General features: G+C 43.5%; 1 protein-coding gene across 5 annotated transcripts in view; it reads right to left on the bottom strand.

Moving 5' to 3' along the window:
• LOC126335195 (extracellular serine/threonine protein CG31145) overlaps window positions 1-24,037 on the bottom strand; it is a 1,599,051-nt gene that overhangs the window by 94,606 nt on the left and 1,480,408 nt on the right. For all 5 annotated transcript variants that reach the window (XM_049998199.1, XM_049998198.1, XM_049998200.1 and 2 more), the window contains one exon: window positions 21,917-21,995. In XM_049998199.1, coding sequence (XP_049854156.1) covers window positions 21,917-21,995 — 79 coding nt within the window. The remainder of the gene's footprint in view (window positions 1-21,916; window positions 21,996-24,037) is intronic.

Genomic DNA, 24,037 nt, shown 5'->3' with positions numbered 1-24,037 from the left:
TCAGGGGGAGGTGATCCGTCTCGTTCCGAGGCCGTACGGCGCCTCCTCTTGCGCCTCTTAGGTGAACGTTGTTTGCGGGTTCGTCCCTCTGTTTCGGAAGACGGAAGGGAGTCGCGTTGCTCTGAGAGGAACGCCGTCGCGGGAACGTCAAATGAAGGGGTGTCCATATGTTCAGGCGGGTGGGTGTCGGAAGTCGTCGCTGTTGGTAGTGGCGCCGGAGTAGCGTCTGGCGTTGAGCGCGACGTGTCGGCCTCGGCGGTATCCATAGCAGCTGGAAGGGTCACCAGTGCGTGGTACGATGAGCGGTGGCCGGTGGGAGGAGAAGAGAGCGCCGATGCGTAGGTGATCGCTAAAATCGTCGTCGGAGCCGGAGGTGCCACGGTAGCGCCTGGCAATTGGGTGATCCGTCGCTGAAGACACTCAGATCTGAGGTGGCCTTCTTTTCCGCACCCGGAACAGGTCTTGGGTCGGCCGTCGTATATGACAACCGCTCGGCACCCGCTAATTTGCAGGTAAGATGGCACGTGGCGATGGAGGTCGATGGTGATCTGCCGTACACCGTTAAGAACGGGGTACGTTTGGAATTGCGCCCATCGTTCGGCAGTGTGGCCATGTACAGTGCCATAGGGGCGGAAAGCCGCGATAACGTCTTCCGCCGGTAGCTCGAACGGGAGTTCGAAAACTCGTATGGTGCGCATTCCTAAGCCGGCATGGTCGACAGTGACCGCTCCGACATTGCCGTCGGCGTGGCAAAAGCGTAATCCATGGTTGGTGTCACGAAGTATTCTTTCACACACCGCGTCATTGACGACTTTCACGTACACAGTACTGCTTAATATGGACAAATGGATGCCCAAGATGTCGGAAGCTGGGATCTTAGCAACGTCGCGTAGGAAGCGTTCCACTTCCAAGGCTTTTGGTCGTGCGTATTCGTTGCAGAAGTTGAATCGTAAAGTTGATTTTCAAAAACGATTGGCCATGTTCAGCTACCGGGGCGGACTGTTTATTCCTTAATGATGTTTGTTGTAAATAAGACATCTCTTTTTCCAACTAAATGCTTAGTACCTAGTATTAATAAAAGGAATAAGAACAATATACATAAAGATTTAAAATCACTTACTCTTGCCCAGAAAGGAGTCCAGTATTCAGCAACGCATATTTTCAATAAGTTACCAGCAAACATTAAGAGACAAGGCACAATTTAAACATAATTTAAAATAATTTTTGGTGGCCAACTCCTTCTACTCCATCCATGATTTCTCAACAAGTGCAGTAGACCAGTTTAATGAAATTTTATCATACTTTAATTTTTGACAATACTTTGTTGTAATAGCCAAGTAACTAGCTACTTTGTCAATGATGGATTTAATGAAAGCGACGTAAGTATTAAACCTGTAAACATTAGAAGTTTAATTTTAATTCATGTACATAATTTTACTGTTTATTGACTGAGGATCATTAAAATTATGAAACTCAGTTTTTCTAATTATATTTTTGTAATGTATTTATCTAACATGTTGCACACCGAGGAGGATTCCCTCTTTTGTGGGTCTATGGAATGAATAATTAATCTAATCTAATCTAATCTGAGCCAACCAACGACAACTACCCTGCCCAGTAAAGCCACCAGATTTCTCACCAATAAGGATACGTATTCGACATAGTAAAATGGGAACTTACTCATCCTTCTAACGCTGCAAGAGCCATTGCCAAATTGCAACAAATGTTTAAAACGTCCCCTCAGGATGCCTACGGCACCTTTACGATCATCTGCATGCGAGAATAGACGCCTGTGTTGCCGGTGAGTGACGCGCGGTGTCGGCCCCCTGCAAGTAGCCAGGGTCCAGCGCTCATCCATCACCTGCGGAGGCAGCAGTGACTTCCGTGGCTGAGGCCAGAGGGCAGCAGCGGCAAGCGGTCGCGTCCAGTGTTGCTTTCCGCGGGAAATCCATACATTTCCCATTGATTACCGACTGCACCCTGTACTGCGACATGTGTGTTTCATTTGGTCTGAATTCGTTATCATATACTCTTCCAGTGATGAACTCCGTGTGACAGCTATTACCTATAAAATTGGCTTGTCCTTGAGAGTGTTGAAATTTTTTTTCCTGTAGTATATTTGGAATAGCGTATGAAACACAACAATAATCTTTCCTGGAGTCTGGTAGCTCCACACGATTTATTTATCTATTTATTTAGACGTCAAGTTCCGTAGGACTTAATTCGGGAGCAAATCTCAAAGGTCATCGAACTTGTCAGTACATGAAGTTACAACAAAAAAGTAATAACAGATAAAAATAAAACGATTATGAACTCAAAAAAAGTCAAGCCATAAGTTTAAGTAAACGCAATCAACAATATAACATAAGAATCAGCTTAAGTTTTCAAGGAACTCCTCAACAGAATAGGGGGAGTCACCCACGAGCAAACTCTTCAGTTTAGATTTGAAACGGCGTGGATTACTGCAAAGATTTTTGAATTCGTGTGGTAGCTTGTCGAAAATGGATGCAGCAGTATACTACACACCTTTCTGCGTAGGAGTTAAGGAAGTCCGATCCAAATGCAAGTTGGATTTCTGCCGAGTATTAACTGAGTGAAAGCTGCTTATTCTTGGGAATAAGCTGATATGTTTGACAAGAAACGACAGTAAAGAATATATATATTGAGAGGCCAATGTCAAAATACCCAGACTAGTGAACAGGGGTCGAAAAGAGGTTCTCGAAGTTACACCACTTACTGCCCTACCCGACCGTTTCTGAACCAAAAATATCCTTTTATAATGGGAAGAGTTACCCCAAAATATAATACTGTACAACGTGAGCGAATGAAAATGAGCAAAGCATACTAATTTTCGTGTCGAACGATCACTTACTTCACATACCGTTCGAATAGTAAAAATTGCATCCTTAAGTCTCTGAAGAAGATCCTGAACGTGGGCTTTCCTCGACAGTTTACTGTCTGTCTGAATACATAGAAACTTGAACAGTTCATTTTCACTAATCATATGCCCATTCTGTGAAACTGAAAGCCGTGTTTTGTTGAATTATGTGTTGGAAACGGTAAAAACTAAGTCTTACTGTAGCGTTAGCGTTACTTTATTTTCTACAAGCTGTGAACTTATGTCTTGAAGTGCACTATTTGAAACCGAAGTATTGTTGCACGCAACATCCTTTACTGCCAAGCTAGTGTCGTCAGCAGACAGAAATAGTTTAGAGTTACCCGTAATAGTAGAGGGCATGTCACATATATAAATAAGGAACAGGAGTGGCCCCAACACTGATCCCTGGGGCATCCCCATTTGACCGTACTCCACTCAGACCCCACATTACAGCCATTCTCAATTCTGTGAATAATAATCTTTTGCTGTCTGTTGTTAAAGCAAGAGGTGAACCAATTGTGATGGTCCAACTTCTGGAGCAATATTTTGTGCCACACAGGGTAGCCGTGAGGTTTAAGGCGCTTTGCCACGGTTCGCGCGGCTCTCCCCTTCGGAGGTTCGAATCATCCCTTGGGCATGGGTGTGTGTGTTGTCCTTAGCGTAAGTTAGTTGAAGTTAGCTTAAGTAATGTGTAAACCTAGGGACCGACGATCTCAGCAGTTTGGTCCCATAGAACTTACCACAAATTTCCAGTTTCAATAATTTTGTGATCAACACAATCAAACGCCTTAGTTAAATCAAAAAATATGCCTAGCGTTCGAAACCCTTTGTTTAACCCATCCAGTACCCCACAGAGAAAAGAGAATATAGCATTTCCAGTTGTTAAACGATTTCTACAGCCGAACTGTACATTTGACAGCACACTGGCGATGTAATCACCAATAAGCAGAGGCGGCTCATGAGTATAGATTCTGGATGTTCACAAATTTTGAGATACAGATAAATACGAGAATGTCAAAATAATACCATCTGCTGTATGACAGTTATGCTTATCACCTTATTTATACAACTACAGCTATCGACAATCATAATAATAACATTAATTATAATATTAATAACATGCAGAATTTGTCTGAAAAAAGAAAGAATTGCTTTTATGGAATTTTGTTGTTATGTACATAATGAAGTACAGCTTAGCGCAAGAACGAAATAATATATGCTTTCGCTATTCGCTTGTTTCGCATTTTTGTGTAAGTGGAAGTTTTCGTGCTTTTTAATTTTTTTCTGACAAATGCAAGAGATCCTTAACACATGTATTAGTTAACGAATTAACTTCTGTGCTGAAAATCAGATTTTCTTATGCTGCACCCACACAACAACTTACGCTTATTAAACACTTCTTTGTTAAATGTTCGTTTATAGTCGCGCTTATCTGATTTCGTCATTTTCTCAGTCAACAGATCTGGTCTGGGAGGCCCTAGTTACTTTGTGACTAACTTTTCATGGGTATTTTCTTTTCTTTCTTTCCTATTAGCACAGACCCAACAGAGTTCGTGTTGAAACTGCAGATGAAATCCGATTCCTCCACAGTAATCAAGCAACTCCAAATACAAACTGCCGTTTGTGGAAAGGAGTAAACACAAGTAGTAGTGTCTACCAACATTGGCACTTGACTAGAATGCAAATGAGGCGCTGAGTACCATAAGGACCAAAAGCACACCGTCGTCGATCCCATATTTAAGTGAATATCAGAGAAGCCAGTGAGACAGCTTTTCGTGAATGTTCATACATATAATGTGGGCCTACAGTACAGATAAACCTGACCCACCATAAGACCAACAGATGTCAGAAGCATGAATAAAGGCTGTAGTCCCACAATCAACGATGATTTGCCGTATGGTTCTCAGCGTTTCAAATGGATTACTGTATGATAAAATCTAAAACATAATACACCATATCTCATTCAGAATCCCACAAAATACGTTTTTTTAGTTAACTGTAACGTATACTGATGTCCGATGTAATTTTACTACATAGTGAGTGAATTGGCATGTCTGAGGAATGTGCTACCGACTAGCGGAATTTATGCCAAGCGAAAGGGGATAAGTGTCTGCTACAGTGTGTTACCACATGGTGGCACTGACGTACACTTCTAGTTGAGTGGTAACGGCTGTGTACGCCGTGAACCGTACACGTTGTTTCGCAAAGCCGTGTACAAATGGACTATTCGGAAAGTAAGATCCTATCGGTCGCGAAATAGAAACCACATTGAAAATCAAGAAGGTTTTATTTGCAACAGTTACCTACATCTTCCAGCTACTTCTTTATGTAGTCGCCGCGCCAACTTAGACATCTGTCGTAGCATTGCACCAACTTTCGAATACTCTCGACACAGAAAAAAACCACAGATCCTTTACATTGGTCTACTGCCTGTTGCTGTGCGAAAATATTGTCTTCATAGCCAGCAATTCGCGAGATATCTGGGAGAGCCAATTATGGGGTGGGTGATCAAACACTTCCCATCGGAAACGCTGCAGGAGCACCTTTATTGCCCCTGCCGTGTGCCGTAGAGAGATGTCATGAATGCCCGGTCGGCTGCCTTAGCCGAGCGGCTCTAGGCGCCTTAGTCGGGAACCGCGCTGCTGCTACGGTCGCAGGTTCGAATCCTACCCCGGGCATGGATGTGTGTGTTGTCCTTAGGTTTAAATCGTTCTAAGTGTAGGGGACTGATGACCTCAGATGTTGTCCCACAGTGCTCAGAGCCATTTTTTGATGTCATGAATGAGAGTTATGTGGGCTGCATGATTTCACGCGTAATCTCTCACCAGGCCCTCATACTTGGCGGGAGACACTATTTTCTAGACACATTCACGTACCGACTGTGCGTTCAGCATTGAAAATAACGTGACGCGACGACGGGCGTACTAGAGACACTCCTCAACACATCTCTGCAGAGTTTCACCAGGTTTTAACGGTGGTTTCCAATTCGCACCAGATCGGACCTTACGTTACGAATAGCCCTCGTACAAGGCAATTACATTATGCCAGTTGCGCATACGCAAAAGCTCTTTAAAATGTGCACAACTGAAAAGTGTTCTCGCGATCCCGATGCCAAGTTTCATGGAGACTAGAGGACGAGCAATGTAGCATAGCATAAATTTAGTGGCGTTTATTTCAGATTACCGTATCTACAAATTTAGTGCCGTGTACTTCAGATTACCCCATATACATTACGTTGAAAAGCATTTAAAGAAAAATAACAAATCCGCAAGGTGTCAGTACTTAGGGTGTTCAAGTGCTCTTCTGCTCATACATAACAGCTACCGCTGTCAATAAGAACCTTCAGCCATATATGACGTTCGTTGAACTGGGGACTTTATCAAAGCTGCAGGATGTGTTATGCAGTGTGAGCGTGATATAACCCAAGGCGACAGATTAAAAAAAAAAATCTGTGTGCTTGTTATGGTGAGTTAATAATGTTATTAAATGTTTCAAAGTTAGTATAAGTTTGTTAATTTAGAAGGCAGGCACGGTACCACGGGCTTCACGCCAGTGTCTGTTCCCCACGAAGTGGACTGCGTCGATATTCGGAAGTCTCCCGCAATAAGGGGATTTCCCGCGGGAAGCAACACAGGAGAAGACCGCGTACCGCTGCTGCCCTCTGGCCGCAGCCACGGGAGTCTCTGCTGCCACCGCCGGTGATGGATGAGCGGTGGTGGGCGCTGGCTACTTGCAGGGGACCGCCACCGCGCGTCACTCAGCCACCGCAAAAATGGCTGCCCTCCTTCGGTGACAAAAGACGGCGCCGCTGTAATCTGCGGAACAAGCGCCACCTCTGCCATCCTCCTTACTTCCGCGTTTTCTTTGCCCACCTCATCTTGGCCTTGGCTTGCGTCCCACCACAATTCCGCTGAAGTACCATCCGACACCGGTAGAAGTCGACATTTCGATGTACCACTGTCTTTACACGATCGCTTCCGACAACTGTAATAAGATGGGGCGAAATATGGCAGATGCATTGAGGGATGGTTATATCCGTTTGAAGGTATCCAAATCTGCTGATACTGCAATAATAATCGTAATAACCATAGTACGTTGGACAGACAAACACAGGTACAAGGCAGAAATCCTAACAGAATACTTACTGACAGATGAAAAAAGGAAGTACAAAAATGTTAAGGAAAATGTAAGGAATAAGGCAATATAAACTACACAGGAATGAAATCAGAAGGTTGCAGAAAATATGAATATATGCAAAAGGAAATGATCGTCGGAAGGACAGATTGAGCGTATAGAAAAGTCAAAGTAACTTTATAGGAAAAATGACTCTAAAAAAGCTAGTTGGATGCTGAAAAAATCTTGTAGCTGTTTCTGGAGACTTTTTATTTCCACATTCACAGCATATTTCGGGCCCAGCCCATCGTCTAGTAACTTGAAAGCAATTAAAAATTGGGATTAAAAACACATGATGGTGGTAAGTTAGGACAAAGAGTGACTGAAACGTATGGCAGCACCTTGCAGCAGGCTACAAAAGTCAACAGATCTTCCTGGCAGATTAAAACTGTGTACTGGACCGGAACCTGACCACGGGACCTTGCCTTCCATGGGAAAATGCTGTACTGGCTGAGACATCTAAGCATGTCCCGCTACAGCTTTACTTCCACCAGTATACCTCCTATCTTTCAATTTTTCCGTGTTCGAGTCCCCGTCCCGCACACAATTGTCATGTGCCAGGAAGTTTCAAATCAGTGCACACACTCCGCTACAGAGGGAAAATTCATTCTGGAGATATGCAGATCATCGGTGGAACTAAGATCGAATACACGTTGATGTCAAATTTGGAGCAAGAGAAAATCCATAGCTTGTTAATGTGAAAATTCAGATGCCTGGGAGTTCAGTTCACCGTACGTAATGAATTGGACATTGACTGAAAAAAAGCAAGAGCGAAATACTTCGGTCTGGTGAAACTTCTGAAATCCCAAGAATTGGTCATGTATTTTGCAAACATCAACGGCTTCGAGGATGGATAGAAAGAAATTCGAATCTTAGAAAGACGTGCGATCGCGATGATCGTACCTGTCAAATTTGGATTCGAGTCGAGACAATGGACAAGAAAAAAAGTTAAGTGTACAATGGGTCGATCTGGGATTACAAGAATTGTTGAAAACCAAGCAGATCTCGTTAGCAACTCTTGTAGCATGGATGTGAGAAAATGCAATTACCGGAGCTGTGACGGGGGAAAAGCACGTAAGATTTATTTCCTTGACAGATCAAGACTGTGCTGATATGAGCAGTGAATTGAGTTATCCCTACTGGGAGTTGAAGCAACTAGAAGAATGAAGCTCGAGAAAGAAGGAGATCGAGCCAAGCTTGTTATGATAGCTCATTGCCTTATGGGTCCATGATCATTTGATGACTTCATGATGATTCTCGAACTATGATGGTGATACTGATAATCGATCATCAGATAATCGGATGATCGTCAATGGATTATCGGATAATGATGATGACGACGATGTAAACGGTTTTTAGAGCCACAGTCGTGTGTTGAAAAAAGCGTGTGGTTAAAAATGCAGAAAAGATTCATTTTTCCTGTCAGGAATTCACGTTTCGATATGAGATTTGGCTTCAGCAATACTGTCGAACTGTAAATACCCTCTCTATCCCCCCCCCCCCCCCCCCCGTCTCTCTCTCTCTCTTTTCATGTCTTTCTCTCTTTTCATTTTGACTATTGCTACTCGGATAAGTGCCTATGGGACTTAACAGCTGAGGTCATCAGTCCCTTAGAACTTAGAAGTACTTAAACCTAACTAACCTAAGGACATCACACACATACATGCCCGAGGCAGGTCTCGAACCTGCGACCGTAACGGTCGCGCGGTTCCAGACTGAAGCGCCTAGAACCACACGAGCAATTCGGCCGGCTTTTGTACGTAGATAAAGCGTTCGACAATGTAAATTGTGTAAGATGTTTGAAAGTCTTAGAACATACGTGGTAGCTATAGGGAAATACCAATAATATATAGTACGCACAAAACGAAGAGGGAAAAATAAGAATGGAAGACCAAGACGGAAGTAGTCGCATAAGAAAGCATCTGTTCAGACTAAACATCGATGAAACAATGACTGAATTAGAAAAAGGTCGAGAAGTGGAATTACAATTCACACTGAAAGAATAAACTGTCTGATGACATTGGTATTCTTAGTGAAAGCGAGGAAGTACTGCAGCACTTGTTGAATGTAATGAACAGTCTAATGAGCACAAACTAGAGATTGAGAGTAAGCCGAAAAAACACGAAAGTAATGAGTAGCAGCGAAGATGAGGCTAGTGGTAAAATTAACGGTATCACCACTACAGAATTTTGAAAAAATCAGTTTTTTATTGGATTTAAAGATGCTTTAATGCTCTTAAAATACGACGCGATCCCTGAAAAAGGTGTGTTGTTTGGAATTTCGAGCTCCTCCTGAAGCGCCTCGGATGACCTGACACGACGAACATGCGTCATCCCTGTAGCCCCTTTAATGTCTGGGTGTAGGTGGAGGAATTTCAAAACGACAATACGTTAGCATCGCGTTAGCAAGTATACGAAAATGACAGTTTCGCTTTCGTGTGCAGTATTGAATTTTGATACTTTATTTGTGAAGTTATAGTTAGTATTTCGAAATGTAGTTACCAGGAAAAAGACCAACTGGGCGGCCTAGGAAGAGATGGGTAGGTCAGGTTAATGAAGAACTCAAGAGAAAAGTAGTAACGTGGAATTCAGTGAAGAGAGAAAAGCTGTGTTAGGACAGAAATCAATGAAGGCGTACCTTTCACAAAGTTCCTACCCGGCTCGCTGGAAGGAAATGATGTTGATGACGAGTTGAGAATGGGAGCACTTAGTGGCCTCCACAAAACTTCAGATGTAATTTCAAACCTTCTGGAAACTTTTTCTCAGTGACTGTCCCCCCACCCCACCCCCACCCCTCCCCCAGACCCCGCAATATAATGAAAGAGTAGTAGTTGATCGCTTACTGCATTTTCAGAGCATCAGGTTTGACATTCAAGTTGATCACTTGTTTACTGTGGACGCTACTGATAAGAAATTTTTCATACATTAATCACTTGTACCACTGAAGGTACTTGCAAAATTCTGTGATTGTAGTGCTGATAGTTTAGGAAGGAAATACACTACTGGTCATTAAAGTTGCTCCGCCACTAATATGACGTGCTACAGACGCAAAGTTTAACCGACAGGAAGAAGATGCTGTGATATGCAAATGATTAGCTTTTCAGAGCATTGACACAAGGTTGGCGCCGGTGACAACACCTACAACGTGCTGATATGAGGAAAGTTTCCAACCGATTTATCATACACAAACAGCAGTTGACCGGCGTTACCTGGTGAAACGTTGTTGTGTTGCCTTGGTGACTTTGATAAAGGTCGGGTTGTAGCCTATCGCGATTCCGGTTTATTGTATCGCGACATTGCTGCTCGCGTTGGTCGAGATCCAATGACTGTTAGCAGAATATGGGGTAGGTGGGTTCAAGAGTGTAATACGGAACGCCGTGCTGGATCCCAACGGCCTCGTATCACTAGCAGTCGAGATGATAGGCATCTTACCGGCATGGCTGTAACGGATCGTGCAACCACGTCTCGATCCCTGAGTGAACAGATGGGGACGTTTGCAAGACAACAACCATCTGCACGAGCAGTTCGACGACGTTTGCAGCAGCATGGACTATAACCTCGGAGACCATAGCTGCGGTTAACCTTGACGCTGCATCACAGACAGGAGTGCCTGTGATGGTGTATTCAACGACGAATCTGGGTGCACGAATGGCAAAACGTCATTTTTTTCGGATAAATCCAGGTTCTGTTTACAGCATCATAATGGTCGCATCCGGGTTTGGCGACAGCGCGGTGAACGCACATTGGAAGCGTGTATTCGTCATCGCCATACTGGCGTATCACCCTGCGTGATGGTATGGTATGCCATTGGTTACACGTCTCGGTCACCTCTTGTTCGCATTGGCGGCGCTTTGGACAGTGGACGTTACATTTCAGATATGTTACGACCCGTGGCTCTACCCTTCATTCGATCCCTGCGAAACCCTACATTTTAGCAGGATAATGCACGACCGCATGTTGTAGGTCCTGTACGGGCCTTTCTGGATACAGAAAATGTTCGACTGCTGCCCAGGCCAGCACATTCTCCAGATCTCTCACCAAATAAAAACGTCTGGTCAATGGTGGCCGAGCAACTGGCTCGTCATAATACGCCAGTCACTACTCTTGATGAACAGTGGTATCGTGTTGAAGCTGCATGGGCAGTTGTACCTGTACACGCCATCCAAGCTCTGTTTAAATCAATGCCCAGGCGTATCAAGGCCGTTATTACGGCCAGAGGTGGTTGTTCTGGGTGCTGATTTCTCAGGATCTATGCACCCAAATTGCGTGAAAATGTAATCACATGTCAGTTCTAGTATAATATATTTGTCCAATGAATACCCGTTTATCAACTGCAGTTGTTCTTGGTGTAGCAATTTTAATGGCCGGTAGTGTAGCTTTTGAGCAAAATTTAAACAGTTCTCAATATTGATCGTAGCAATGTTAAGAGAATTAAAAAAGCTGTGTTGGAAAGTAGTTATCATATAACTCAACGATTTGTAATCAAATGCTTGTAGCTGTTTTAGGCATGTATCAATGGCAGGTTCACGAGTGTGTTGGGGTGGGAATGGGGGCGATTTGGTGGCTAACTTAGAAATTCTGTATGTAGATGTAAGTTTACTCATATACAGGCGGTGATGATTTGCAGTGGGGAGGCTGATGTAAAGTGGAGGAGCGCTTTTCCCTTAAGCTAGAGGGCAATTCCTGGAGCTGCCCCCCGACTCCTGCAGAGCAAACTGCCTGGGAAAGTGACAGCTGCCCCCGGCGGGTATTTTCCGCGCCGCTGCGCCGCTAGCCGGTGGCTCGGCCCTTGCTTAATAGCCAGGCCGGTGGTGTGGTGTGTGTATGTAGCGAGACGAGCCAGGACTGGAGGAACACGGGCTGCGTGCGGCCGAAGGGCGTGTAGCGGCGCCGTGACACTGCCGCCTGCACCGCAATTAGCGCGTGCCAGAGGTCACAGCCCTCGGACACCTGCACCCTGCTGCTGCTACCTGCCTGCCGTCTCTTCGTCTGCAGGTGGAAGGCGCAGAACCAACTAGAAGTCGTCAGAACTTGTCGCGTTTAGCCAGTGCGGCACGTTCAGAAAGGGCAGTTAGAGGCACAGAGCATTACAACTATGTTGTCATACCACTTTGTGATAATCACTCCTCCTGACGCCATAAAGATGTGAAAACTTGCACTTCTGTAGCGAAGGAGGCAATCAGTACGAAGAGGAGATTATTCTGGAGCAAACTAGATAAAGTTCTGAGGAAAAAATATGGCAAGTGTTGTAAGATGGCAAGAACTATGCCCCTTACATGAAGTCATTAAAGATCACCGAAATCACGTTGAGAGAACAGTAGGGCTGAACAAAAATGACTGACAAGGCACAATGCATCTTTTCAGTGAAACATGCGAGAAGCCACCTAAAGCTATGGTGGAGCGGTCAACAGAGGCTGAAATATGCGTGTTAGTGACTATAGCAACTTCACACTGAATTCACGGTCCGCAGAGTCTGAAGTATATCAGGTGAAGAGCGATAGAATGACATACACCGTCCTCTGAGGGGAATGTAGGACCGAGGAATTTGAAGTACTCTCCTGGGAGTCAGAATTTCGGAAAAATTGGTGTTTTATGCAAATGCTAACCTTGATGGGTGGCCTGGGAGGAGCTTAATTGCAGAAGTTGAGAGGAAGGGAAATTTTGTGGGAATTTGTTCTCTTCCCAGAACAGGCATTGATCAGCACTGGGAAGCGATGCATAATTAACGCGACTTGCTCTGCAATAGGCGTAAGTGATTTTGCTGGAGGGGAAAACCGAGGCGAAGAGCGGACTTGCAGAAGTCTCCGGAGAAGTTTTCCGTTCCCAGCTTGCCTAAAGTGCGGACGTGGCGCTCTTTACTCAGCTTGCCTGAGAGACAGTGAGCATCTCTGCAGTTTAGGACTTAGAAAACGGAACGATTGAGCTTGGAGATAGAAAGTTTTTCTTTCAGCTGCGTACTGATCGACATAGCTAGGAGTGAATAGACGAGCGCAGCCTTGCAGCACCACGAGGCCGGCTGACGTCCGCACAACGACGCCGCCCCGCCACGCTGTATTCGGTGATGTTGCGCCCACTCCGGCCACTGTTTAATTTGTTGGATCACGTCGCCAAAGTTCCCACGACGGTTTCATGGGCTGTGTATTGTAGAATTCTTCTCGCACTTCACATTACGCCTGGGTCAGTCGATATGAATTAGTTTTGATTTATCGAGCTTTACTGCACGGAAACGCAATTTATACCTACTGCCTGTTAGGAGAGTCATGTAATGTGATGATTGAAGGTCGTGAGTTAAAATAAATCTGTGCTAATCGACTGCATCTGTTTTCAATCAAGTAGTTGAAATCCCAAGTCACTTTCTTAATTGACTTTATGTTCAACATTTGCATCTGGTGTTCAATAGTTGAATATAACATCAATGTGCACCCCTTTTTAATTAAAACGGATCAATTCTGAATCAGTTAATGTGAACACTGCCACCACAGTTCAATCAGGAGTCACAGGGCCTTATTACTTTCTTTGCGTTATCTGATATTGCGGCAGTTTTGCACTCTCTGTTGATCTGTTAGTCAATTAGCTAGGGTGAACACACGACAAAACCAGATAAGTGACAGGTGGGGTGTTACACTGTTTTGTCTGGAGTGAGACACTTTATGGAACAGAAACATGGAGGTTGAGGCGAGAGGATGAGATATTGAACCATCTGAGATGTGGGTATGGAGGAGAACAGAGATTGTAATCTGAATGGAAAAACGAAAGAGTGTTGCAAAGTGTCGGTGACAGGACAAGATTGCTGCAGGTTGTAAGAGAGAGGAAGAAGAACTGGATGGGGCATCTGTTGCTAACAGACGCTTTGGAACGCCTAATTCATAGGAGGAGATTGAGAGGAAAGAGAAGATACAAGATAATGGAGGAGTATGGAGACTGTAAGTTGAATGGAAAGAGTAAGTAACGAAAAAGTGTTGGAAAATGTCGGCGAGAGGACAAGATTGCTGCAGGCTATACGAAAAAGGAAGAAGTACTGGATGGGACATTTGTTGAGACGTTAGTGCCTGCTACGACACGTTTTGGAAGGTCTAGTTCGTGGGAGGACACTGAGAGGAAGGAGGAGATACAAGACGACAGACGACATAAAGGGAACAGAACAGGAGACAGGAGAGCATGTAGAGTTACCACGTGAAAACCTGCCTTTGGGCAGAGCACTGATGACGACCTCTGACGAAAGTCAATGCAAGGACGTCTGTTTCCTAAAGCAGCGTGATTCATTCCTCAGAAGCACTCGAAAAAAAATCTACTTTTTAAGATTTCCGAGCGTTGTTGTAGTTCGAAAATTTCGAGCAGTTTGAGAAAGCTGTCCGTTTCTGCTTGCATAATGTAGTAGTACTGTTACTGCTAGGTTGACTGTTCGCTTTTTGTTAAACGTAAATAGTATTTTCTATTAACTGGATTCTTTATTTATCGAATAGAAATGGTACTTAAAATTTTGAATCAAAATTTTGTAATAAAACTAACAACTTTTAACAAAATTCCTTGAGGTATACAGGGTGATTCACGAAGATATGCAAATGTTTTAATATGTTATTATGCAAGTAAAAGTAAAGAAAGAAGTTCATAGAAACATAGGTTCACAAATCTTACAGAGTTACGGCTAATAAAAGATTTCGCCTGGAATTTAGCAACTTCGGTAACATGAAGCCATCACAAAAGTGTACGATGTTAAAGTAAAGCACCATTTACATTTATTTTATTCTTATTGGTCTGGCGACCTTAATAAAACATGTCCCAGAGGTGTATCTGCAGTAGTTTTCCATAACATTCAGAGAAGCAAAGATTATTATAAAAGTAAATTTGTTAACTTTCCATTAAGAGTGTAGAAACGTTTATATCGTTGTTGGAAACCGTTAGTGAGTTGTTTCAGTCGTTTCTTAACCTTGAAGCGAGTTAGTTTTCTGTATTGTTCAGTGCAAGAACATAATAACAACAGCGCATTTAAGTTCAAAATAGTTCAAATGGCTCTGAGCACTATAGGACTTACCTTCTGAGGTCATAAGTCCCCTAGAAGTTAGAACTACTTGAACCTAACTAACCTAAGGACATTACACACATCCATGTCCGAGGCAGGATTCGAACCTGCGTCCGTAGCGGTCGCGCGGTTCCAGACGGAAGCCGCTAGAACCGCTCGACCACTGTTGTGGTTTGTAAACTTACGACAGAGGAATACCCCCATATAGATTTTATTTATGGCAAATGTTATGGTAATGCTACGGCTGCAGTCAACGAATATCGCGTACATTATCCAACTCGGAGGTTTCCGAATGCACGAACCATCAAACGAAATTCCGAAGAACCCTGTGAAACTGAAACGAGCAACAAAATCTGTTCATACACGTACAGCTAAATGGACTGAATTCGGGGGAGACATTTTCGAACATTTATTGTGAAATTGTATGTATACTGTACAACTTCCTTAACACTGATCTTCCTTTTTTCCGGTTTAAAAAGATTTCACGTGTACTGTGATATCAATAAAAGCCGATTATCTGATACATTCATACAGTTTTAGTTAACGTTATTACCATCATTTTTCCAAAATTAAATTCTCTACAACTTCTTTTGAAAACTTTGTGCAATTTTCTGGAATTTAAAAAACAAATTGGGCCAAGTAGTTAATAAATTAAAAATTTGACGGAATAACTTCTGTGCTTCTCTGGATGTTCTGGAAAACTACTGCAAATACACGTCTGAACATGTTTTATTAGGTCACCAGATCAATAACAACAAAATAAATCGAAATGTTGCTTTATTTTAAAATCTTGCAGGTTTGCGATGGTTTCATATTAGCGGAGTTGCTAAATTTCAGGTAAAATCTTTTATTAGCCGTAACTCCGTAACTAAACATTTTCGGGCCTATGTTTATCAGATCTTTTTTCTTTTTTTTTTTTTACTTGTAGAACAACATACTAAAATATTTGCATACTTTCGTGAATCGCCCTGTATACAACGTCTGTCGAGAAGTTCCGAGACATTTAACTCCCGTGTACGAGGTCTAAGGGGAAAACAGGCCGAGGCCCGTACGTCACGAAGGTAGTCCTGCGCTCGCTCAAATCAGCAGACAAACTACGTTTCTACACCTGATAACTCGTAACTAGGCGTGTCCATACAAACGAAAACTGAATCTTCTACTGGAACCCGCTATCATGGAAACTTACTGTTATTAGTCCTACAAAGATGGGAAGTCCATGGGCCTACTTATAACTTGTTACGGCTGTACTGGCGTACAATAAAAGCAAATCATGCTAAAATGATTATCAGTTGCATAAGGCACCACTTCCAGCATGTACTGTTAAGCAGAGGAGACTAAACGCTACAAACAAGCCGTTATGCTATTTATACCGAGTGAGGTAGCGCAGTGGTTAGCACACTGGACTCGCATTCGGGAGGACGACGGTTCAATACCGCGTACGGCCATTCTGATTTAGGTTTTCCGTGATTTCCCTAAATCGCTCCAGGCAAATGTCGGGATGGTTCCTTTGAAAGAGCACGGCCGACTTCCTTCCCTAATCCGATGAGACCGATGACCTCGCTGTTTGGTCTCTTCCCCCAAACAACCCAACCCAACAATATACATACTATTTATATCGATTATTGATCGTAAGTTAAATTTTGTTGTAGTACTGTTAATCAGTAAGACTTCATAATAGCAGATTCGTGTGAAAGATGGAATTCTCGTTAGTGCCTACACGCCAGCTGCAAGTTAACAGGTTTAGAAGCGCATTTTGTCTGCTGAGCTGAGGGAGCGAGCGAGTTCAGGACTACCTTCGTGACGTAAGCGCCGCGGCCTGTGGGCCTCATCTCGTGTAGAAGTGACGCCAGCGGTGGTAGCTTGAACTAGCAGCTGTAAGCAACAGACGTGCATTTGACCAGTCAGTTGTGAGCACACAATGTTAAGTAGTGGACATGTGACCGTAGTGTGTCAACGTTGCTGTGTCTCATATTGCAGGAAAAAGAATCTCTCAATCAAGTGTTCGAGACATTCTCCAGAATGTTCACAAAGAAGAGAAAAATTCCACTGTGATGAACGTAAGGCTGTCGGGACACGGACCGTTCTGTCGAACATTAACGTTGAGCGTGCCAAGTTCAGCGTGCTGCTGAACGCTCAGGAACGATGCGACTTGTGCATACGATACGCGGGCCCCAACGTGGTATACGCGATCGCAACGCACTCCAGCGGCAGTTGAGTGATGTTTCTAGCTCGTAAATCACACTGTTTACTCAACGGGGGCGCGTGAAATTCCCACGCCAGCTCTATTCAAACGCACATTTCCTCCATCGTCCACGAAAAGGAAAGTATCATGTCCAATCAATAAGGACAGAGAGATATAAAAGTTCCATTACAAACAGAGCGGTACAAATTTGGAATACCTCTCCGCATAAGATAAACATTATTTCATCATTCCCACACTTTATTAAAACCCCAAAGGTCAGTCTTACTTAATCACTGTTCCTACCGAATAGCAGAATCGTTGCAACATGTAAATTACGAAGCGTAAAAGAAAAAGGAGCAAAATATCTTTATACAAGTAGCGCAGGCTGTCCTGTAGATTAAACCAATCGAAGTCACCCCTCAAAAAAAGGTGAACTTATATTTACATAACACCAAATATCATAGTATATACTTATATGAATATGATGTTTCTCGTTATTTTATTGGAACGAATCACACAGTTAACAACGGGTTTTCCAATGATTCTGAATTTGCTGGTGCTCAGAAATGGCATATATACATATAAGCTTGAAATGAATGCCAATATGGCGCCTCACAACTCTATATTAAAGGGAGACGGCGTGCATGTGACGTAGGTGGCGTTGTGCCATCTCATTGGTCAATGCTCAAACGCACGGTCAGAATATCTGACAACCAGATATTGCTCTGCACGTTCGGAAAGACTCCCTAACGTGCTATTCCACGCTATGACGTCAAAAACTCGGCACGCTCGACGCTCAACGTTCGGATGCACGGTCGGTGTGCCGACGCCTTAAGGCAGGTCTCGTCACGCAGGGAATTTTGAGCGGAGGTATAATCGATTTAAAAGCCGTGTTTGTGCTCCGCCCATCTCGCGAATGGAACTTCCTAAATGGTGTAATAACACTTGTGGGCTCCCCGGGCAGCCAGAGTCGGCGGCGGCAGGTGCGGATGTTGATGTTGATGCGCGCGCAGCACCTGCCTGGCGCGGCCCGCGGGTTGTGTTTGCTAGAGAGCGCAGCTCCGCGTCTAAGGCGACGCTCGGCTGCCGGGCGCCAAGTTCGCAGTTTGTGCTCGCAGCACAATTCCAGGGGCCGACCCTCCCGCCCAAGCGCGCATAGTTGCATACGTGCAAAGTTTACCTAACAAGGCTGCTCGAGAGGCCGAATGCGCTGCTAAGCGAGGCGCGGCGCGGGTGCTGAGACTGCAGTTACAACACCGCCAGCTCCTACAGGTGCGCGCGGGTTACACTTCGATGCAGATCGGGAGCGCTGTACCTTTTGTGGCGCCCGTAGTCGTTAACTACAGTGCTCAGAACGACCAAAATTAGATGCTGCACTTTCTAGACTGGCGGAATTCAAACGTAGTTTTTTGCAGTCACTTTTCAGCAGTCGATATACACTGAAGAGCCAAAGAAACTGATAAACCTGCCTAGTATCCTGTAGGGCACCCTCTACCACGCAGAAGTGCCGCAACACGACGTGGCATGGACTCGGCTAATGTCTGAAGTAGTGCTGGAAGGAATTGACACCAAGAATTCTGCAGGGCTGTCATTAAATTCCTAAGAGTACGAGGGGGTGGAGATCTTTACCGAACAGAACGTTGAAAGGCATATCAGATATGCGTAATAAAATTCATATCTGGGGACAAAATGGCTCTGAGCACTATGAGACTGTACATCTGTGGTCGCCGGTCGCGGTGGTCTCGTAGTTCTAGGCGCGCAGTCCGGAACCATGCGACTGCTACGGTCGCAGGTTCGAATCCTGCCTCGGTCATGGATGTGTGTGATGTCCTTAGGTTAGTTAGGTTTAAGTAGTTCTAAGTTCTAGGGGACTGATGATCTCAGCTGTGAAGTCCCATAGTGCTCAAAGCCATTTGAACCATTTGAACCATCTGTGGTCATCAGTCCCCTATAACTTAGAACTATTTAAACCTGGCTAACCTAAGGACATCACACACATCCATGTCCGAGGCAGGATTCGAACCTGCGACCGTAGGGGTCGCGCGGTTCTAGACTGAAGCGCCTGGAACCGCTCGGTCACAACGGCCGGCCATAACTGGGGAGTTTGGTGCCTAGCGGATGCGTTTGAAATCAGAAGGGTGTACCTGGAGTCACTCTGTAGCAATTCTGGACGTGTGGAGTGTTTCATTGTCATGCGCAATCATGCTATTCATACGTAGCCAGAACCCTACTTCTTCACATTTTGTACTTCTACTGTACGTTAACAGAGTAATGAATCTTGTATATGTCACCTACATCATCAGCAAGCCACATGGAGCTGGAAAGGCTTATGGTCAGGATATGTAATTACTAGGGTGAGCCACACAATTACAAGATCTCACCTTATTCTCTCACTAACTTCAAGTTCATGATTGTTTTTGGATAATTTTTATGTTAGGTCTCGTTTCTGTTTTAGTATGTAGTATAATTTGTACAACACTGTAATATTTTAATTTATACAGTATTTAATTCTCAGTCGTAGCATAGCGACCAGGTCAACAATGCTTTTCATTATGTCCTTTTCCGTGTGTTAAGATGGCATGGTTGTATAAAAACTACTGTGCTACTTGACGATGGTGGAGATAAGATTTAGCTTTCTTTACGCTATCTGTCACATTTTGTAACTGAATAATGTAATTATCGATGTATCTTCATAGGTATATCTTCAGCGTAAAGAGATCTTTGGGGCTATGACACCAAGCTCCTTTGCATTTACTTTTGAATACATCGTGGGATCAGGCAGTGATCAATGTTATTACTAATAGTTACTATTAAAATCAGTCTTGATCGCAAATTTTTTATTCTGGTAACCGGTTTCGACCATATCTGTGGTCATCTTCAGACCAAAATGCTGTATGAGCAGGAACCTCCTTCTTGTGGTTAATTACTATCCACTTTGTATTTGTTGTTCTTATTTCAGTAAAAGCACACAAGTGAAGAGGTAGGGTACTGGGTACATATGAATAGGACGATTGCGGTACTTTTAAATGCTATGAATAAGTTTTTATTAACTAGTTCATGTGGATTAAAATATTCGATGCTTTGTGTTTCAATATTCATGACAATGGAAATGTTTCAATTGATTTTCGTAAGTATATTGTTATGTGACTGCTATGTGCCAATTTGTCCTAATGTTGTTCTACAAACTGGAATGTTTTGTCCTTAGACATCAGATTATGGCTTAATGCCAAAACTGGAAGTACTAATAAAATCCAGTTAGTGCAGTTCAGTGTCATGAATTTTTGGAATTTAAACACTGAACGATAACTGGAGCCTGGGCGAAGCCGACAGATACCAGATCGTTTCTCTTTGAGGCAACCCAAACTCTTTAAACACAATACATGTTAAAAAACTCCTACTGCAAATTGACGTTAGTGATATGGTTCTGTAATTCGGCAGATCACCCCTTTTTCCTTTCTTGGGTACTGGTGTAACCTGTGCAACGTTCCAGTCTTTAGGTACGGATCTTTCTTCGACAGAGCGGGAGAGCGGTTGTATATGTTTTAAAGTATGGAACTCTTGCACCAGCACACTCTGTAAGGAACATAACTGGTATACAAGCTGGACCGGAAGATGTGTCATCATTAAGACATTCAAGCTGCTTCGCTAGACCGAGGATATCTACTTACTCATGTTACCTGCTGTTCTTGATTCGCATTCTGGAGTATGTGCTTCCTCTTCTTTGATGTTTAATAACTCCACTTTAGTGGCACCTCTGCTGTTGCGCAGTCAAAGAATTTATTGCGTCTTATCGCTGGTCTACTTTACACACGACCAGAACCTCTCTGGATTTTCTCTAAGATTACGAGGCTGAGTTTCGTTGTGGAAACTAGTGAAACCATCTCGCACTGAAGGCTGCGATAAATTTCGACTTGCAGCAAAACCGCTAATCTTGTTCTTTTGAATTCAGCATGCATGTTAGATACTGTTTCAACAGTGTTCTCTGTTATTTTGTTCTCCGTGAGGGATTAGTAACGTGTCCTATTAATGTATTTGGTATATTTCAATTGTCGTCGATACTATTTCTTCGAATATAAGCCGCATCTGGTCTCCGCTTACGTCATTAGTTCGGAAAAAATGGTGACTATCTCCTAAGGAAGGCCTCAAGCGAATTTTTATCTACTTTTTAAATAGATATATTTTGCGTTTAGTTTTGGTGAATTTTGACGTTATGGTCTTAAGTCTTACTACACTAATGTCTGTATGCTCTCTATTTGCTTAAGATTATTTGCTGCCTAGATGTGATGTATGTTTTCGCAACCTTTTCACTTAGAGTGGGCTCCTGAACAAACTGTTCACAATAACTTGCGGAGAAATCGTTCATGGACTGTAGAAGAAATCATAACTGGTAAAGTAGTAACAGCAACATATACAAATGAGAGTAGTTAATGTATAAGTACATAGCCGGTACTAAAGTAAACGGCCACAATTGAATTACTGAGATATTAAGATTGTGGCCTGCGTGTGCGACAAGAGACGTACGTACTATCTCGTTTCCAGTCCATTATAGTCAAAAGCAGTCTTCACAGACGGGGAAGAAATGGTGACAGGAAGGCGAGATTAGCGTTACACTTTGCAATAGTCTGTCGGCGTCAGCGCACTTAAATAGCGATCCGCTCACTTACCGCATAGGCTTGAACAGAGCTTGCATCTGGTTAGCGTAGTCGATGACCAGCTTGATTTGAGTGCCTCCATCTTTTTGACCTGTAACACGAAACACAAGGACACCGCTCAGATACAAACGTTTCAAAACAGAGAAGACAACATCACTCACATTTGCCCTTAAATGCGACAGTCCAGATGTGTGAAGTCTTTTGTTTCAATTTCAGTGTTCTCCTACAGAAGAAACTAAACAGAAAAGAACAAAGGTGATGGTCCTGAGCGACCGAAGACGAACTCATGAACTGATCTAGAGACTGTTATGGGTCTTTCGTAAAAGCACAATAGTTAGAGTTGTAATATTTCTGGCTTATTCAGCCATCATATTAGGCGCCAAGAAGCTGTTCCCAGAGCAGTGGAGAGGCAAGAAGTATATAGATGACGAAATGTGGTTTGAGGTGTACCTGTGACGGATGTTAGATTCGGTACCATTCCCCTGAGAAAGACCGCCTGCATAATGCTACTGCTCTGTGACTGGGTGTTATGTTCGGAGCAAGGGCGTCAAAACGTTAAAGTATAGTTATTATTATTAGTTAAACTAATCATTGGAATGAGTTCACTTTTTAATACAAATATCCCTCAACAGCTAACTATCAATCAGTCATTTTAGAATTATTGAAAACAATTTAAATCAAAAACATAAGACTGAAATTGCAGACGAAGCACTTCGGAAGCGTTCGGGTCGCGCCTATTCTGATATGGCGCACGAAATGTTTCGGTCTGTTCGTCACTCTGGATTAGGCAGTCGAGATGTACAGACATGTTGTCTGTCGCAGGATGTGTTTGCCAGTATTAAAAGATTCACTCCGGTAGTCATGAGGCACAGACGCGTGCGGCAAATAGTGTAAAGATACATTTTCGAAAACATTGTGTTTGATCATGTACTTTGCTGTGTCAGAAGGTGTTGTATTAAGATCATGTGGTCTTCTCGTGTGGCTATATTAAAATACGCGAGTGGCATCCCAAAGAAGTGGTACATTATTTCAGAACAGAACCTCGCTAAAAGTCAGTTTCAGCCTCAAGGAACAGAACCTACGACCTGCGTGCTGTTTTCTGCGCTGGGGACATCAACTTAAAGACAGCAGGTTAGTGAACTATGACAGAACCTTCGTACTCCACACAGTGCAGTGGAAACAACTAGGCGCCTCACGTGTACTGCATGCACGGAACAAATGTGCTCAGTGACACGTCATCTGCAGTAATACAGAGGAAGTAAAGGAGGATGATCGTTATTAACACCAACAATCAATGCATTCATCCTTTCTTGCCGTAGAGTGTATCCATCAGCCGAAATATTAGAAACAGTCAAAAACACTATTGCTGCTAAATCTTTACTTGAAGATATAAAAAAAGTACTCCTCTATGCAAAATATTACACTGATAATTGAAATGAACAAACATTTTAATTTAAACGATGTTGACCATGAGATCCTTTGAGATCGATCAGAAAGTTTATCAGAGGAGCCAGTGGCGCTTCCTTCCGAAACAAAGGAAAGTTCGAGTTTAATTGCTGGTGATTATTACAGGTTGTATGGTCGTGACCACGAAACTTTTTTGCTCCCGGCGTTTCGTCCAGAGCTGCGCTGAACGTCTTCAGAGGTGCTTCCGGTTCCTATGAGTCTTTCCGAGTGACGGGTCAGATGTGTAAAGTTACACCACGCCTATTTCTCATGGTATTTATGTTGCTTTCCGACATCGGTGTTCGTGCCCGTGTAAAGTTACACCACGCCTATTTCTCATGGTATTTATGTTGCTTTCCGACATCGGTGTTCGTGCCCGTGTAAAGTTACACCACGCCTATTTCTCATGGTATTTATGTTGTTTTCCGACATCGGTGTTCGTGCCCGTGTAAAGTTACACCACGCCCTGTTCTCATGGTATTTATGTTGCTTTCCGACATCGGTGTTCGTGCCCGTGTCAGTGTGTGTTCAAACGTCCGTGCCCGTGTGTGTGTGTGTGTGTGTGTGTGTATGTGTGTGCGTTTTCAGCATTATTCCACGATTGCCTGTTATCAGCCCCTTTTACGGCTCTGATTTGCTATCCAACTTTTATTTCATTTGAAACTGTACTCTTCTGCTTTTGTGCTA

Source organism: Schistocerca gregaria, chromosome 2 (assembly GCF_023897955.1).
Source record: "Schistocerca gregaria isolate iqSchGreg1 chromosome 2, iqSchGreg1.2, whole genome shotgun sequence".
Taxonomy (NCBI): domain Eukaryota; kingdom Metazoa; phylum Arthropoda; class Insecta; order Orthoptera; family Acrididae; genus Schistocerca; species Schistocerca gregaria.
The sequence above is the reverse complement of the archived record's forward strand: the minus strand, read 5'-3'. Positions and strand labels throughout refer to the sequence as shown.